Genomic DNA, 18512 nt, shown 5'->3' on the forward strand with positions numbered 1-18512 from the left:
AATGCCATCCTCATGTTCTTGAAGAAATAAAATATAATCATTAGGAATTGCACTTCTCCTCTCTCTAGTAGATCTCACTTCTACTTCTTGAGGTTGTTGAATTTGTTCTATGGGTACTTGAGGGAGAACCTCATTGTTGTCTTATTCTAAAATATTGTGAGGGACAATATTCTGAATATTATCTTCTATTACCGAATTTATTCTTTGAATGGTAATAGGCACAATAACTTGTTCACTATCAGTGACAGGTTCTTCCTCAAAGATAACATTCATTATGTTCTCTTCCTTCCCAAAATCAACTTCCTCAAGAAATCTTGCATTTCCCGTCTCAAAAAAGAGTCTTGAAGTGGGATCATAAAATTTATAGCCCCGAGAACATTCATCATAGCCAACAAAATAACAGCTAACAATTCTATAAGTCCAGTTTTCTTTCATGCGGTCTATAAGGCCGCGCCTCAGCTGGACAACCTCAAATGTGCAAGTGTTTCAAACTTGGTCTTTTATTAGTCCAAAGCTCATATGGGGTTTTGTTAACTGCTTTACTTGGCTCCCTATTAAGGATGTAAACTGCGGTCTTTAAAGCTTCCCCCCAAAGAGACTCTGGTAAGGAAGAATGACTAATCATACTTCTCACCATATCCTTAAGAGTTTGGTTTCGTCGCTCAGCAACACCATTCATGCTAGGTTTGCCTGGCATAGTGTATTGCGGAACAATTCCACACACTCTGAGGAAAAGCACAAATGGTCCTAGACGTTGTTCTCCTGATCCATCATATCTGCCATAGTATTAACCACCACGGTCAGATTTGATAGCCTTAATTTTCTTTCCAAGTTGAAGTTCAACTTCAGCCTTGAAAGACTTGAAAACATCCAAGGATTGAGACTTCTCAAGTATAAGATATAGGTAGTTGTACCTAGAGTAATCGTCTATGAACGTAATAAAATAATGTTGTCCATTCCAAGAAGCCATAGGGTATTGTCCATTCCAAGAAGCCATATGGAAAGGACCACATATATCTGTATGTATTAGTTCTAAGACTATAACGCCCCGAAAACCTTTCCTTTTCTGAATTGGTGATATAAAATTGTTTCCTTTTAAAAAACTTTTCCTTTTCCGGGACATCACTTAAGTAATTCGAATGTGGAAAATCAACTTATCGTTATCGAATGATAACTTAACATGATTCACAATTTCCTGAATAATACGATGTATATAATCGGTTAAGTCATAGTCAGTTCATACAGACTAGGTCACCAAAGGCGGAAACTACTTCGCCACTAACATAGACAAAATCAAAAGAAACACAGCCCCCACCAAAAACAAAAGGGGACATCAACTGGTCCACAAGCTGACTCAAAAGGTTCTAGGAATGTTGGACCCCTCACTCGGGTCCTCCTGCTCTTCCGAGTCAGACACGAGGTCGATCACCTCCACTGAGCTCTCTACACTGACGAGCTCAACAACCTCGTCCTCCTATTCCTCTTCCTCCACTTCATTATGCCATAACCCAGCGGCATAATTCGGAGGGGATGACATTCTCAACACTAGAGCCTTCCTGCGGAAACCTCCTCCAAGACCACTGCTCCTCTTGGCTCTACTGGATGACGGAGCACCCAAACAATCTGACCACGCCCTATAACCGTGGGAGGGAACATCGCCATCACTCCTGACTGGCGGTTATCGAATTCCAACCTCTGGAGACATCGGCTTCTTTGGCGGCAAGGTGAAGGAAGTGTCAATATAGGTGTCGGGTTGAGGGATCATCATCGATGACCCGTTGTACACCATGTGCAACGACAGACTGCAGGGGCCTGTGTATGTATATTTGTGCCCGTCACTAGTCCATAGTCCCATCGGGGACATCGTGAAGTGATAACCTCGAATGTGAGTGCTGTTGTTAGTCATCTGCATAGCAAATATATACAAAACGAGAACAATACAGCAGAGAGAGTAAGACATCTAATGAACATAAATTCATTGACGGTGTGGACTTACTCAGAATATCACACTCAGACATAAAATATATTTTAACATATAGTTCATCATTTATCATTGACATCTTGAAGAAAGACGTAAATTACCATTTATTCCAACATTACCAATATATCAAGTAATATAGTCAATAGGAATATACAATGCTTGTAGCTCACATGTGGGAATTCACTTCCACAATGATAATGTATGCATGATATGTCATGATTATCCACCTTACACCAATATCCATCCAACATCCTAATCGGAAATAATCGAGAGTACAGGTACCATACCAAGCCTCTTTGTACGCACCCGAAATAACATATTCTCGCAAGGAAGTAAAAATAGATAGATCGGTTCCCTCAGGAACAGTCTTACCCGGACCTAGGTCGTACAAATGCTTTCTGGGCATCCCTCTCATCGATCTCGAATGCAATCCAGGGGTTGTCAGAGATTGCCTAGTTTGGCCTGTGAGAACTGTCCGATCCAACAGGGTACCTCCCCAGGAATACAAGGGACTCATCTCACCCAAACTCTCCCTCAAGACATTGTTGGCGAATCACCGTCCAAATAGTGTCGTCCCTACTTACATCATGATGCTCTAAGTCGTCCCGTACATTTCCTCTCCATTACTTCATGGTCACAATGCAATGCATTCCTAGTCAGAGTGAAATGCAAATGTAATAATCAAACACATGATCGGCTCATGCTTAAGCCATATTCCGACAATGAATGCTTCTCGTGGGACCCGATAGTACGTCAACCGTATATGCTCAAGGTAACATCTCATTAACTACAACCCATCACCAAATAATCATGGACGGTCACATGACCTGGCCTCTTACGGTCGGTCGATCGTTGTTCCATGATATCATGTATCCTTACTAGGGTACCCCATAGTTCACGACCTCAAGTCGGATACTTGCCCAACAAGGCATAAACATAAACAATGCTTTCCCACTTTTGTGGAGTCATGCTTCTCATCTAAGCCATGATCTCACTCCACAACTTTTATATCACAACACACCCTACCCGGGTTCCTCGCATTGTTCACAACATCATCTCATTTCAATCTTTCCACACTGTCCCTCGCCAAAGCAGGGACTAGTCGCCCAAGCGACAATTCATCTTTAAATCTCAAATAAACTGAAACCTTCCTCGCCCAGGCGAAGGTACTATCGCCCAAGCGAGAGAGTTACAGGGGCTCATAAAAATCCTGGGCATTCTCGCCCAAGCGAGGTTCTATCGCCTAGGCGAGGGAATTCCAGAACCAAAACTTCCCATCGCCCAGTCCCTCGCCCAGTCCTCGCCCAGGCGAGGCTGTGCTCGCCCAGGCGAGAGTTTCTCGCCCAAGCGACACGGACTTGGACATAATACCAATTTTGCCCTTTTCGACAACAGAAACACATTTAAACATGGTTCTTCAAACACCTGCACCCAAAAAAGTTCCCAACAACATTCATATACAATATTCAACACATTTCATCAACAATCATATATATTCAAAAGCATTCAAACATACAAAATCTTAGGTTTCTTAAAATCCAAGTTAACTCCAAAACTTTTGAGATGGTTTAGGAGATCCGGGTGTCATATTCGGACACCACTATGTCACGATGTATTCTCTCTCACCTTAATGAAGCGTGCTTTAACTCGTCAACTAAGGTCGGTTGGGTTGCAAGGTTCAAATGCCGGAAATCTTCGTAACTACCATAATAAAACTCGTTAGTTTTCCGATATTTCAAAACTCATTACTTATTAAAATACTTAAGACTCTTTCATCCATCCATTTTCCAACTTGTCCAAAGCCATGGTTAAAGGCTTAAACAAGTAAAAATTCATATATTAAAACAATGTAATAACTTCTTGAAAACAACTTGTTCATGATTTCAAAACACATTTTTCATGAGTTCAAGAACACTCATTTTCGGTTTTGCTTCCAAAATGAGTTAGAAAGTGTTTTAGAAAATTTCAACGGTCTAATATGTTCTCAACATACTCATGAACAACATACTTCAACATCATCAACATCCATTGGTTGAATGTGAAGAGGTTGAAGATTGAAAGAAAAAGAAAATGAAAAAGAAAAGATGATGAGAGTAACTTACTCTCAAATCTTCAAATTGCCAAGCTTTTTGCAAAGTGTTAATGCATGAAGATACATGAGTATTTATAGAGTTGTGGGGTAGAAGGAGAAATCTGATTTCTAAACCCATTTCCCATGGAAAATCTAGCAAATCTAAGAAGGTGAGTGAATCATGGGTTAAGTGAGTGATTTAGGGGATTTGGTGGTAGCGAAATCTATAAGATTTAGTAGTTAGATTTTGTGAAGTGACTCATGCGACGCGACGACTTCGGCGAAACGCGCGCGATTAAAACCGTGCTCGAATATTTTCGGCCAATATTCGAGTAGCCAAAAATGATCGCTCGATTTTACTTTACGGTTGGAACCTCGAATTTCGGCATTCCGAGTGAAAATATTTTAGAAAATAGTTATGGACCAACTCAGGGTCTATCTAGACTCGAAAGGTGATTACGAAGCCAACGACGCGATCGGAATTCGATTCCGCGTTATGGAACTCAAAAACCACTTTTTGAGCCGTACCAGGTGAGATTCAGCCTTGACAGCGGTCCGAAATCGACTGTCTCCAAAAATCATGAACATTTTTCCACTAAATTAGAAATAGAATTTCAAGACTAAAACTCAACTAGAGTTTTGTCTAATTATTTACCGAAAATTCCTAGAAATTCATTTTCGAAAATATAATTAATAAAAATATTAATAAAATCTTATAATTCAAAATCATAAAATTCGCGGTGTTACAAAGACATCTTTAGCTCTTTCAGCACCTAACTTCCTTTTGTTTGTCTGTTTTCCCTTTATGCACTCAACACAGACCTCAAAGTCTGATAAATCTAAAGGGTCAAGAATTCATCCGACACAAGTCTTTGAATTCTTTGTTTAGATATATGACCTAAACGCTTGTGCCATAAGGTGGCTGAATTTTCTTTTAATTTTCGTTTTGTACCACGTGAATTTGTTTATAGTATTTCATTAGTGGAACTGGAAACATCAAGCATATACAGATTATCAATTAAAGAACTAGAACCAACAACATTTTAATTTTGATAGAGACTAACTTTATTATTTCCAAAAGAACAAGAAAAAACCAAATTTGTCCATGCTGGAAACACTAATTAAATTCCGCCTAAAAGACGGTACAACAAATGTCTCAAATAAATCCAAATGAAAACCAGTTCTTAAAAATAATCTAAATGTTCCAATAGTCTCAACTGCAACCCTTTTGCCATCACCCACAAAGATGAATCTCTCATCATCATTTGGCTGTCGGCTCCACATGCAGTCCTGCATAGTGACACTAATGTGAGTAGTAGCACCAGAATCTACCCACCAAGTATCATTGGGTACAAAAGCCAAATTAATTTCAGAACAAACAAGAGTTAGAAATTTACCCTTCTTTACACGCCATGAGGCATATTTAGGACACTCTTTCTTCATGTGTCCTTGCTTCTTACATAAGTAACAGGTAAATTCCTCATTACTCTTCAATTTCTTTTGCTGAGAAGGCCCTTTCGCAGCACCCTTATTGCTCTTTCTTTTCTTATTTTGATAGGTCATAGCTAAGTGAGCACTTTTAGTCTTATCTCACTGCAGCCTCTCTTCCTCTTGCACACAGTGAGATATAAGCTCATTAAGGGACCACTTGTCCTTCTGAGTATTATAACTCACTTTGAATTGTCCAAAGTGTGCAGGAAGAGAGATCAAAACCAAGTGCACGAGTAGGTCATCACCAAGCTTTAACTTAAGTGCCTTGAGTTTTGATGCGAGATTAGACATCTCCATAATGTACTCCTTTATGTTCCCTTTGCCTTTATACTTCATGGAGATGAGTTTAGCCAAAGGGCTACTCGTCTCTGCCTTTTCATTTTTGGCAAAGACTTGTTCTATTTCTTCAATGAACTTCCTTGCACTTTCACCCTCAGATGAAGAGCCCTGAAACGCATCTGGAATAGAGTGTTTCATGATCATCAAGCACATTCGGTTATAGAGTTCCCATTTCTCAATTTTAGCCTCATCGAGGTTTTACGTAGTGGAAATGGGTTTCTCCACACGAAGTGCCAGATCCAAATCCTCGAGAATGATTTCCACGGCTTCCTTTCAGGCCTTAAAGTTTGTCCCATTCAGCAGTGGGATGTTACTGATTTAAGCAGAAAAATTTGCATCATTGATAAAAGACATTGAATCCACATAACAAAGAATTAATAACATGTTCAAATCTAAACAAACAAGTCATGTAATATATATAAAAAACAAGACATGTTCACATAATAGACTCACAAGATACCTAACACAACATCAATATCTAGTCTTTGGACAGAGAAATCAATTTGTAAGTGGTACTCTCAGTGTAATGATCAAATATTAACAATCAGTTCTGTCAAACAATAGTCTTTCTTTGGACCGGCTATTATTCACATGAAAAGAAACTTTATGATTGTTACATATTTATCATTACATGTATGTCATTATTTTGCCAAATTGTGTCTTCCTTTGGGCCGAACACAATTCGCATAAATAATATCATACTCATCTGTGTAATTCAATTAATTTCTACAATAGATGTTACTTTGACAACATATTGCATGAATTAATTCAAAATAATTACCAGACGAAAGAAAAACAAAATATGGATCCANATCTTGGAATTAGAACCTCCAGATTTGATATCTTTTATAATTATCAAATCTAATCCCACAAATAGTCATTAATTCCATGAGTCGCTACCATTAAGCTAAATGTTCATAAGAACAAAGCTTATATTAGTGCAAAATCAATTAAAGAACAAAATTTGTGCCTAACGCACATATCTCAATTGCATTCACCTTAGTGCAGAAATTATGCACATCAATAAAGTGCAGAACATATAATGTATCAACATATGACGGTAAACAATTTGTATTAGCCCTTGTCCGCTCTCGAAGATATAACCCTCATATTCACTCACATGTTCAAGGGCTTCTACTAGGGTATCATGAAGATATATCACATCCAAAGTGAAGAGCTTGTGGTTCAAAGGCCAATGATGTTGTGGCTACATCGATGATATACATTTTAATTTGAGAATTTAGATGATATACAGTAGCCTTAATCCACAAGACATTGTGGATCCACATCAACGCAAATTAATATATATATGAAAGACAGTAAGAACAACAATGGTAATACAACAAGAAATTGATTTAACTCAGATTTCAAGACAGTTATGCAATAATCAGATTTTATAAATTCTCAAATTAAACCCTAAGTTTCCAATCTTTATCACATAACAGCGGAAGCATAATTCAATAATCCCCAAATTAAAATTAGGGTTCATATAAGATTTGGGAAGACACCCTTAGCGGAGAATCATAAAAAATTCAGAACCTATGCTCTGATACCACTTGTTGGAAATTCCTTATGATTGGTGAAATACCAATCCTAGGATCTTGAATTTCATGATACTCACGCACATATATGAATCAAAGAGTGCAGTGTCATACCTGAATCCATGTTACTAGATGTGCTCCTTTGATCTACGTTTCTGAAAGAGGTTTTGTGGTATGATGACCTTCCTCAACCAAATCCTTGATTCCTCTTGGGACTTGCGTTTTCACTCTGATGGGGAGAGGAGAAAACTGAATTTTGATTTTGGTGTACTGAGGACCATAACCTTCCTTATGTGTTAACTTATAGGGTTCCCATTATCCCCTATGGGTTAACCTGATGGGTATCCACCCATTAAGCCCATATCCGTTATAAGCTTTTAGAAATCTAAGGGGTGTCACTAATTAACTCACTTATAATGTAACCCCGAAAATAAATAGTTGATATCATTGTATCAAATATATGATGCTCACCTTAATTAGAAATTTATAATTTCTAACAGCCTGGTCAACACTAAGAGAAGAAATTCGGCCCCATGTGGTACATGGGTAATTATTCCAGTCGTAGACCCCTCAATTGGTTTTATAGATACTTTATTCTTCCTTTCTTGGGAAGGTGTTGCTTGCGACTTTATGGAGGGTAAACCCTTATTTTCTTATCTTAGTCTCTTTTGATTGCCAGCTTCTTTGTATTCATGTGTCACCTTAGTATTTCTCAATTGTTCCCCTGAGGGAAAAGTAGACATTCCTTGATCGTTGGGCATAGATGAAAAAGACTTGTGGACCCCTCCCTTTATAGCATTAAAGTTACGGGGTTGGGATTTTTTTGGAAACTTTTTCTTCCTAGTAACTATCAGTCAATTACCATAATTATCCATTGAATTTTGTTCATTATGAGAAACAGATTCTCGCCCAATCAATGGTTCACATTCGATTAATCTGCACCAGCAGTTGCATATGGCAGACCACCTTGCTCCTTAGTAAAGTTCTTGTTTGTATCCGATAACACAACCAGAGTAACAAGACAATTTCTGGTAACATGCCCATAACACCCGCAATTCTTGCATATGATGTGAAGACCTTCATACATAATATTGTAGTAATGGCTTCCGAGGATATACCTCCCCACTTCAGGTTTAGTTAGATCAATTTCAACATAAATCCTGACATATTTTCCCCTATCAGCCCTTAATGTATTATTGTCTACTTTGATAGGGCGTCCAACACATGAAGCAAGACCTAGGAGGAAACTTTCATCATAGTAAACCATATTTAGACCAGGAAAATGAATCCAAACCATCGTACGATCTACTTTGGCTTTGGGTGTAACAAAGTCAGGGGTCCAGTATGCTACATCCACATAGTGTTCGAAAAGCATCAATGGCCCTCCTTCAATAACAGTTCTCTGTCTGCTTGTAGATCAAATTTTACATAATGAAACTTGTGATCAACATCCACCATGTCAAAGACTTTTGTAATCTCCAAATTCTTCATAATCGGTCTTCGAAAACATTGTAATTCAATCTCTTACCGACTAACATAACCACCAACGCATCTTTCCAGGATGAGCACAACTCCTGGAACACCGAAAGATCTATAGAAATGTGGGGAACAGTAGCATTTCCATATTTGTACTCGATATTCATAAGTTTCTCTAAAACTGGATCCCTCTTCACCATAGGAGTTGGTGGTAGGGTTTGATTAAGAATCTTATCCTTGAAGGAGAAACCATCCCTGACTATGTGTGAATACCCAATTTTGTCCGACCCAAAAATACTTCAAATTTTCAGTAAATATTTTTGATACAAATTTCATCAACTCAAATATATATTTTATGTGAATCCGATTAGATTCCATGAATTGATTTTTGTTAGAAAAGGGGGTAATCAAATCAAATAAATGAATTCAGTAGCACTTAATGAATTTTTTTTCAATTGATTCCAAAGAAAATTATTTCCAGCAAATAAAGAGATAAAGAAGATATGAATATTTAATGAATGATCCATCATAATGACATATATTTAATCCATTTTTCATAGATTTGAATTTTGAAATTTGGGTGTTGATTGATTTTTTTGCAATTTGGCCATGTGCTGGAATTAAATACATTGATTGAGTATGAAAATTTGGCTATTAAAACTTGCATTTAAGTGTGATAAAAATCAGATTGGGAATTAGAAAAAAAATCATAATCCCTTAATGTTCTCCTAGGAATTAATTGGTGTTTATATGTTCTCCTAGGAATTAATTGTCTTCCCCTTAAGAGGAAAGAGAGAAAAAGCCAAAAATGCTCAAACCATTTTTTATTTCCTAACGGATCCCCAATCCTCCTAAACATCATCTTCCATACACAAAATCTCTTATCTACAACAATCACAAAATCTCTCATCCATACCAACATCAAAATCTCCTATACACAACAATCAAACAAATTCATTCATCAATCATTTTTTACCCTCAACATTACCTTTCATACAATAATCCAAAATCATCCCACCAAAAATCACACAACCAAAAACAATAATCATCATCTAACAATGCCAAAATTCGTATACTGTCATTGAGTCTTAGGAATAATTGTCGAGTTATTGGAATCACACAGGCCCAATGCATACATGGACGTGTTGAGTTGGTCTAAACATTCTCTCTGACTATGGGTCTTTATTCTCAATTAAAAGATGATGATTCATGTGCCCAGGTAAGTCCAATTTTTTACATCTGTCTTTCTTTTTTGTTCATCACCTCTACTCTGTTTCATCTACATGTGTAATAAATTTGATAATGATATGTCATATAATTATTGTATTTGTAAAAAATATTGAAACCACATTTCCACAATTTTAAGATATGAGATGTGGTATCGGACGTATTATGCTTCGCTCATATTAAAAAACGGTTTTTTAAAAAACAAAAAATGTAATTTCTTAACTAAGTTTTAATATGAGATGCGGTATTGGACATAAGGGCTATGCTTCACTCATTTAAAAAAATAATAGTTTAAATTTTAATTTTTTCAAGAAATAAAATCAACCCAACAAATAATTTTTTTTCTTAAAGAACTACGTAAGCCTTGATTCCCTTAATAGGGATACGTAGGACCGGGGTCATTCTTGTCAGACACAATAATAAAAACAAATTTTTTTTTCTTCATAATAATTAATTAATCACATAATTAAATAAAATAATAATAACACAATTAATAATTCATGCAATATAATAGGGTACCGTTCAAACGGGCAACTAGGGTGCTAACTCCTTCCCTAGGGTGTAATCGACTCCCGAACCTGGATATCAAAGTCCAAGGCCCAATGTGATTGGGCCAAAAGATTTTTCTACATTTTTTGATTGAAAAAAATGTAGTGGCGACTCTAATGAGGCCGTGGAGCCGAAAATCGGGGCGCGACACTATGGAAGCATGATTCCTCCTTCCATCAAGAGGTTTGGGGGAAGGAGGTGATGGCTCAAATTTTTTTGGCGGAGATGGACATTAGAGAGAAAATTTTAGAAACACAAACAAGATACATGAAGTAACATTAAGGAAATGAAATGAACTTTCACTAATTTGTCTATTAATTTTACCCTTCAAAATATTTAATAATTACATCGGTTACCTTATCATACTATTACTTTTTTGTAATTTTCAAAATATCAGCTACTATCAAAACTAGTTTTCCCGAACTAATTCATTCATGTTTGCTAGGTTGAATAATTTCTTAGTTTATAATGTTCCACAATTTACAACCATAATTAAAACACAATATATGCCATCTTCCTTTGAAGCTAATCAAATCAAGATTCACTGATACCACCATTAGCACTAATGTCAATTTTACTTAACATAGAGAAAATTAAAGGATGTCCACAATTGACTCTGAGAGAGCATAGTTAGGCCATTATAATTCATTTTTGGGTCAAACTGGGCCAATAAAATAGCTTAAAGTTGATTTAGTTCGAAAGAATTGTTTAGCTAAATTTAACAATGGACCAACTTTTAAATATGAGAAGACAATTTTTATGTTTCATCAGGGTTAGGCTCGATTTGACTTAGCCAAAATAATCGACAATACATTTGACAAGGTTTTTTATCTTGATTAAATTTTCCATTTGGCGATCGCTCTTCGATTCATCCATATTGTCATCTCAAATCAAGATTAATGAGTTAAGATCTTAAGTGTTTAAAACACATGATAAGTGTTAAAGATTTAGCTTGATTAAACAAGATTATGTTGAATTGTTTGAACGTTATAATCTTCTACTTCAAGCATGCATATAATTAGACAAATACCACAACATATTCAATGTTTCAAAATATAAATATAAATATCAAAGTTCATCATTGCTCAAGACCTGTATATTTTCAAAACTCATATGCGTTCAAGATCAGTATGTGTCAAACCACGCCTATGTTTATGACTCCTCTGTATTCAAGACATGTTTGAATTCAAAACCATTTTCCCTTAATACCTCTATGAAGCTCAACTAACATTTATGAACAAGAATACTCATTTTAGAAAGATACATTCTTAATATGAAGAATTCAAGTCCTCAATCAGAGGAGAATGAATGATCAACTTAGTTGGACCAAGAATGAATAAATGAACATATTTAAAGATGTGATTTAAATAAAAACAAAGAATTATAAAGTGAACAAAACTCATTTAATTTGTGTGCTAAGCAAAATATATTTTATTTTTACAAAAGAAAATTTCTTAGTATAAAGTATAGAAGAATTTGTTGGTCACAACCTTTTAGACCCAAATATTCTCTCTTATATCAAAAAACTTTAATAGTAGTGAAATATAAATATATATATATATATATAGTCAATTAAATTTCATAAAATAATATGAAAATATTAATTTTAATTTTATGATTTTTTTTTTAATTAAATAAAACTTTCTAATTGAGTAGGGATATAAAATGAGACAAAAATGAGATATATAAGCTCTACCTCTCTAAAATATGATTGGAACTTTTGGAATCATGAGGTGTGATTGACATATCTAACCGTGATCAAAATCTTGAAGTGGATATCTTTAGTCTGGATGAGGTTATTCTCTCACCTTGAGCATGATCACAACGTGTTCTTTTCATTTTATTTATTTTTTGGACCGATGATAAAGTCTAAAACTCTTCCTAAATGATCATTTTTATAATCTTTTATAAATGAATCACTAAGTGCCACCCTTTAATTATGTTTAAAAGTAATGATTTATTATAAATACAAATCTTAGGTACAAGTTTATGAATTTTTGGTTGACAAGTTTCTGAATTTGGACAGTACACACCAGAGAGAACACCAACCAATTACTTGGAATTATATGAATTTTTTTTGTTTTGTCTATTGTTGGAAGATTTTTTTTTAGCATAAGGTATCCTCTCATATTTTTGAATAAAAAACTAATACTTTCGAAATTTGTGATTGCTCCTTCCAACAATTATCATTCTTAAAAATCAAACGTTCGACCTTAGAAAGGTTGATGCATAATACAAGTTGAATATTGGGAAATGTACTAAAACAATCTCTTGAATAATTATGATACCAGTGATAAAATGGGGATGGTAGTGAAGACATAACAATAGTAGAAGAGGCAAGGTGCAAGTTTTTTTTTATATATATTTTACTATTATCAACTCTCATATTATAGTGGGGCACAAAGAAAAATATCTTTGTGACTGCATTGAATTTTTATCTTAAACTAAATTAAAAATTAGACATTAAACATGTTACATTCCCCATTATGTTATCACTTATTTTTTAATAAGTATAATAAGAGGTCAACAAATGATGGGCTGTCTTTTCCTTTAAAGTAATTCTGAATTCCAATCTTGCATATGAAAAAATAGATTAACCATTACATGCTTCAAATTTCTTTTCCTTTCAATGGTAAAACTATTATTTATTTTTTATCAGCATCAAAACTATTATTTCATCCTAATTAAAACGATAAATATGTCATGACATATATGTTGATTTTTCTTGTTTTTTTTAAGTATTTGTCTATCCAATTTTGAGACCATTACTCGAAAATATTAGTAGTTGTGTACCCTAGCTAGATCTGCCACTAGATAGATGTGACCAGAAAAATAGTCTAAACTCTAACTATACACATGACAAGTCATCCTTATGATAGGGCTTCAACTAGTAATTTTAAGCCCAAACGTATTTCAGTTAGACCAATTTGACTTAAAGATTACACATAAATTATTCTGGTTATTTTAAGGTTATTAGTAACTGTTTTTAACTTCTCTTATTATAAAATATGGTCAAGTGTATGGTCTGGATTACTTGTTAGTTATAGTTTTATGCATATATATTATAAACAATAATTGGAAATGATATGAAAATATTTCCGAGAATTTCCTTACTTTCTTTATTTGCACTTATATTCTTCTCTTACTAAACACTTAGAACAAACTGCCTAACACCTAAGTCTAATAATATTGCACAAAAATATAATTGCCATAACCATGTTATGTAATTTAATTATTTGATCCACAAAATATTTTTTTCTATTTTGATTTGTAGGTAGTGGAAGGTTACAAAGTTATTATCGGTGCAGCAGAAGCGATCGTTGTGCAGAGTTGGTCACAAACAATCAAATAAAGAGCATAAAATAAATAGAAGAGAGAAGAAGACAAGAGAATTTGATAACGGGGTTCGGCCAATTGTGCCTATGTCCTCGGGAGCGTTGAGTGACTACCAAGATATTGTTAGAGAATAAGGATTACAAACCCTAACACACACATGAGCTCACCTGCCCATGAGTGTTTCTATTTGATACTTATATCTGATACACATTATAACAAGTGATCTGAGTCCAATATATAACATTGATATTCTACTATTTTCTAATACTAGGAAATATGAGACTTCATATAATTATATATTTCAAACATCCCCAACAATCTCCACTTTGATTGAAATAGATGAATATCTCGCTCATTAGGAAATCTACACAAGAATCTCCACCTTAGCGAATATATGACTTCACATTGCTCAATGCCTAATTCTCTTTAAATGTTCCCCTACAACATAGACCTTCTGAGTATCCTTGACGATGTAACCAAGAGCCTAGCTCTCCAAACTTGTAATGCAGCTTCTCATACTGACATCTAATAGAACACGACGCCTAGCCACATATTGCTAGGAAGTCTTTCGATATATGGAACCTCTACACAAAAGTTCACCAACAATCGTCCTCTTCAATACTCAGTCACACTGAACCTTGGAGCTTTCTTGGAAAGCCTCAACCGCTATCATCATTGTCTAGTCTGACAATCATAGTTCAAAAGAACTATCATATTCCACCATAAGGAGTATACTCACTGCACACAACTAGTATCAATATTAACTTATGTCTGTGTCACATCCTTGCATCCAAACCAATGCACATGTCACACCACTGCATCTCTATCAATGCTCGTATTACACCTTGCATCGAAGCTAATGCATGTGCTACACCTTACATCAAAGTCAGACATATCTGCTAACAATTAACATCATTCACTATGACGTCCCAGACACACTATTAGGATATTTCACTTCTCGTCTCAAATGAGAACATTCTCTCAACATCTAGAGAGATATTTGGGTCAAACTCAACACATGAGTCCCTATCTCCACCTTGATCCTAATCAAGTACATGAACTTCTCGGGTTCTAGATCAACATATATTACCCCATCACAATATCGTCATGTTTTCTTCTCCTTCAACTCATCTACTTTATCTTTGCACAATACCTTTGACGCACCTTGTCTAGCCATCACGCCTTCACCTTCTTTAGCCATTATCTAGCGTTTGGGTTAAGAGCCATCTACCAATTGGCTCTGATACCAATTGTTGGTACAATGGAAACGATCGTTGTGCAATGTTGGCCACAAGCAATCAAATAAAGAGCATAGAATAAATACAAGAAAGAAGAAGACAATAGAATTTGCTAATGGAATTCGGCCAATTGTATCTATGTCTCTATGAGCGCTGAGCGGCTACCAAGATATTAGAAAATAAGGATTACAAACCCTAATACACTCATGGATCCACATGCCTATGAGTGTTTTTATTTGGTACTTATATATGGTGCACACTATAACAAGAGACATGAGTCTAATATATACATAAATACTCTATTATATTCTAATGCTAGATAAAGTGAGACTTCATATAATAACATATTCCATATATTCCCGAAACTTAAAATACATTAATACATTCTCACATCTGGGGTCAGAATGATATACTCTATTATTCAAGTTAATAAATTTGAAATCCAATCATACTTTCTTCTTATCCAATCTTCAAATTCTGCTTTTCGACCACTATCAATTATTCATTAATGCACATGCCAATGTTTCTCTAGTTAATGGTTAATCAGCTGGCAATATGCCTCTCCAACCTCATCCTATTTCTATCAAAAAGTAGAAGGGAAATAAAAAAGAAAAACAGACAAATTATATTGTTTAGTTCTAAATACCAAATAATGCTATTAGCCAAATTAAGTTCACTTGGTAATATGTGATGATAATAATAATAATAGTATCACATGGATGGTTGATGACTTGAAACAATATTCTAGTTGTTTTTTATATTACTAGGTATCTTCTCTTTTTTCGTAAGGAACTAATATCTTTCGAAGTATATGGATGTCTTTCTCAATAAGTGCTGACTCCCAAGAATGAAGTCATTGAACTTTTGGTCATTTTAAGAATCAAGTGGAGCCTTACATTACTATACAAACACTTTATTGGTATTCAACCACAATATTCTAGTTTTAATTTATCAATGATATCATGTTTTATTTATTTATCTAATATTATTTTTTTCCAAATTTCTAAATAACATCAATGCTTACCTGGATGCCACAGTATATGGCAGACTATCTGTACTAAAATCTTTGGAACCTTTTCCTTTCGGCCTTATAATTTCAACATTCAGCTCTCAATCAATATACAGTTTTCTATCTTTATATAGTAAAAGTCGATCTTCATAATAACATACAAATGTACTGGTGTTGCTTGAACTCAATTAACAATACAATAGAGTAATAGGGTAGCTGTCACATTCCTTCATTTAAAATAGTAAAATTTAATTACATTTTATTTTAGTTTGGTCAGAAGGGTTCTTCATATCAATATGAATCTACAAAAAGATCAAATCATTCTCTCTTCCCAACTTCCCATGTCCCACTGGAGACCACTTTGTATATATAGCCATATTTTATTTAACTACATATATGGATTGGATCCTAAAATTCCCATTCAAACATGGTACAATCTCAGATTCAAGAATCCCAAGAAAATGGAGTTTGTAATAGATCATAAGGTGCCCAAAGTGCATCTAAAGGACAAGGTCTATTAGCATCTAACCTTACCCAAGGTTTACCTTTCCCACTCCAATGCAACAAACTCACAGGACCAGGGTGCAAATCACGACACAAACCACGAAAATTATCACCACCAAGCCCATGTTGGTTCCACCTATGATCAACAGAAACAATGTTACCTGCAAACACTAGCAAAAATGGTGGCAAAGATCCCAACTCATAGATTCGCATCCTCTTTTGAAGCTCCATCCATTCTTCTATCTTTGTAGTATAATCACCTTTACGCCACCGAACCAGATCAATCACCATTACTCCTGTGTTGAAGTAACAAGCTTTTCGGTTTGAGAATGTGAGTGACAAAGATGGGTTGGACCAAAACGTTGGTGTGAAATAAGATGTGAAGTTCGCATTGCAATATTGAGGTGCTGCAAGAACTGTGTTCTCGTTTTGACCTAATTCAGTGGCTGCAAGTTTAGCGATATCGTCAACTAAGATAAGGTCTGAGTCCAAGTACACAACTCTTTTGACACATGGTGGAATAAGGTTGGCTAAGTAGCTTCTTGCATAGTTTAAAGGACAATCAAGTGCAGATCGAATAGAAGTGGAAATTAAGCCAGAAACAATGGAATTATCGAAGTTGTAAAGCTGAAATTTTAGGTATGGGAATGATTTGGAAATTGTGGTGTGTAAGAGTGAAGTGTTTGAGGAATATATGAAGTGGAAGAAAATGTTTTCTGGGCATGAAGAGTGTTGGAGTACTGATAAAACTGCAGCCATTGAACCTCTTATGTATGTTGTATCAAGGGTCATTGCAACATGGATGGTTTCTTCTGAGCATAGATATTTATCATTGTTGTTGTTGTTGTCATCCATGTCTATAGTGATGGTGGAACATTTCGGAGAGTTGTAGAATTTAGGGGCTTCTTTGAATCTATGTGGCGTGGTGGAATTAGTAGTGTTTGAGTTTGAATTTGAAGCATTGTTGTTGGTGGAGGATGAAGTTGGTAGCAAAAAAAGATGGAGGATTAGAAAGAATAAGAAGAGGGGTGGTTTTGATTTTGGTATAGATTTCATATTATGTGTGTGTTGGTAGTAGAAGTGAGAAGGGTCTTCAATGAATTATTGAAATGGAAGATAGATCCATTGGGTGGCTTACAATTGTAGTATGAGGTTTGAAAAACGCGCTTTTGGGTTTGTAAAGTTATAAACAAATAGAAAAAAGAGGGAGAAAAAGAGATATCTAGAGAGAGAGGGTGCAAAGTTTGAGAGAGGGTAAAGTCAAGAATAGTACTATATATTATGATGAAATTGAAGTTGGTGGAGTTTACATTAGTCCTGTTCACATATCATAATGATGGTTTTGTTTTTGTAGCATTTTCAAAATTAAGGTATGGGATGGGGACCTTCACTTTCTTCTTAAGATTCTGAACTTCCTTCTTATGTCATAATTTACTTCTGTTTTGTATTTTGTATCATTGTATGGGTTATGCACTCTTAATTAATTCTGCATTAAACCGTGGATAGGAAAAATAGAGTAATGTCTTCTTGTAACATCTTCTAACAATCCTCATATACTATACATATCACTCATAAATCTTTTATTAATAAACAATATATTATTTAAAAGAGTGTAATATTTATAATCTGTAATATATATTAAATATATTATTCATCATTTATTTATATTACTTTATTTAAAGAGTTAATAATTATTACAAATAAATAATACATGATATAATGATAATGTATAAAACTCATATTCTCTCGG

The 18512-nt window shown here is 34.9% G+C and overlaps 1 protein-coding gene across 1 annotated transcript; it reads right to left on the bottom strand.

Annotated features, from left to right (window-relative positions):
- Positions 1-16497: 16497 nt before the first annotated feature.
- LOC109338061 (probable galacturonosyltransferase-like 1) lies at positions 16498-18006 on the bottom strand. The gene has a single exon (XM_019575194.1). The coding sequence runs from the start codon at positions 17816-17818 to the stop codon at positions 16703-16705; it is 1116 nt and encodes a 371-aa protein (XP_019430739.1). The 5' UTR covers positions 17819-18006; the 3' UTR covers positions 16498-16702.
- Between the last annotated feature and the right edge of the window lie 506 nt (positions 18007-18512).

Source organism: Lupinus angustifolius, unplaced genomic scaffold (genome assembly GCF_001865875.1).
Source record: "Lupinus angustifolius cultivar Tanjil unplaced genomic scaffold, LupAngTanjil_v1.0 Scaffold_17_21, whole genome shotgun sequence".
NCBI classification, from domain to species: Eukaryota; Viridiplantae; Streptophyta; class Magnoliopsida; order Fabales; family Fabaceae; genus Lupinus; species Lupinus angustifolius.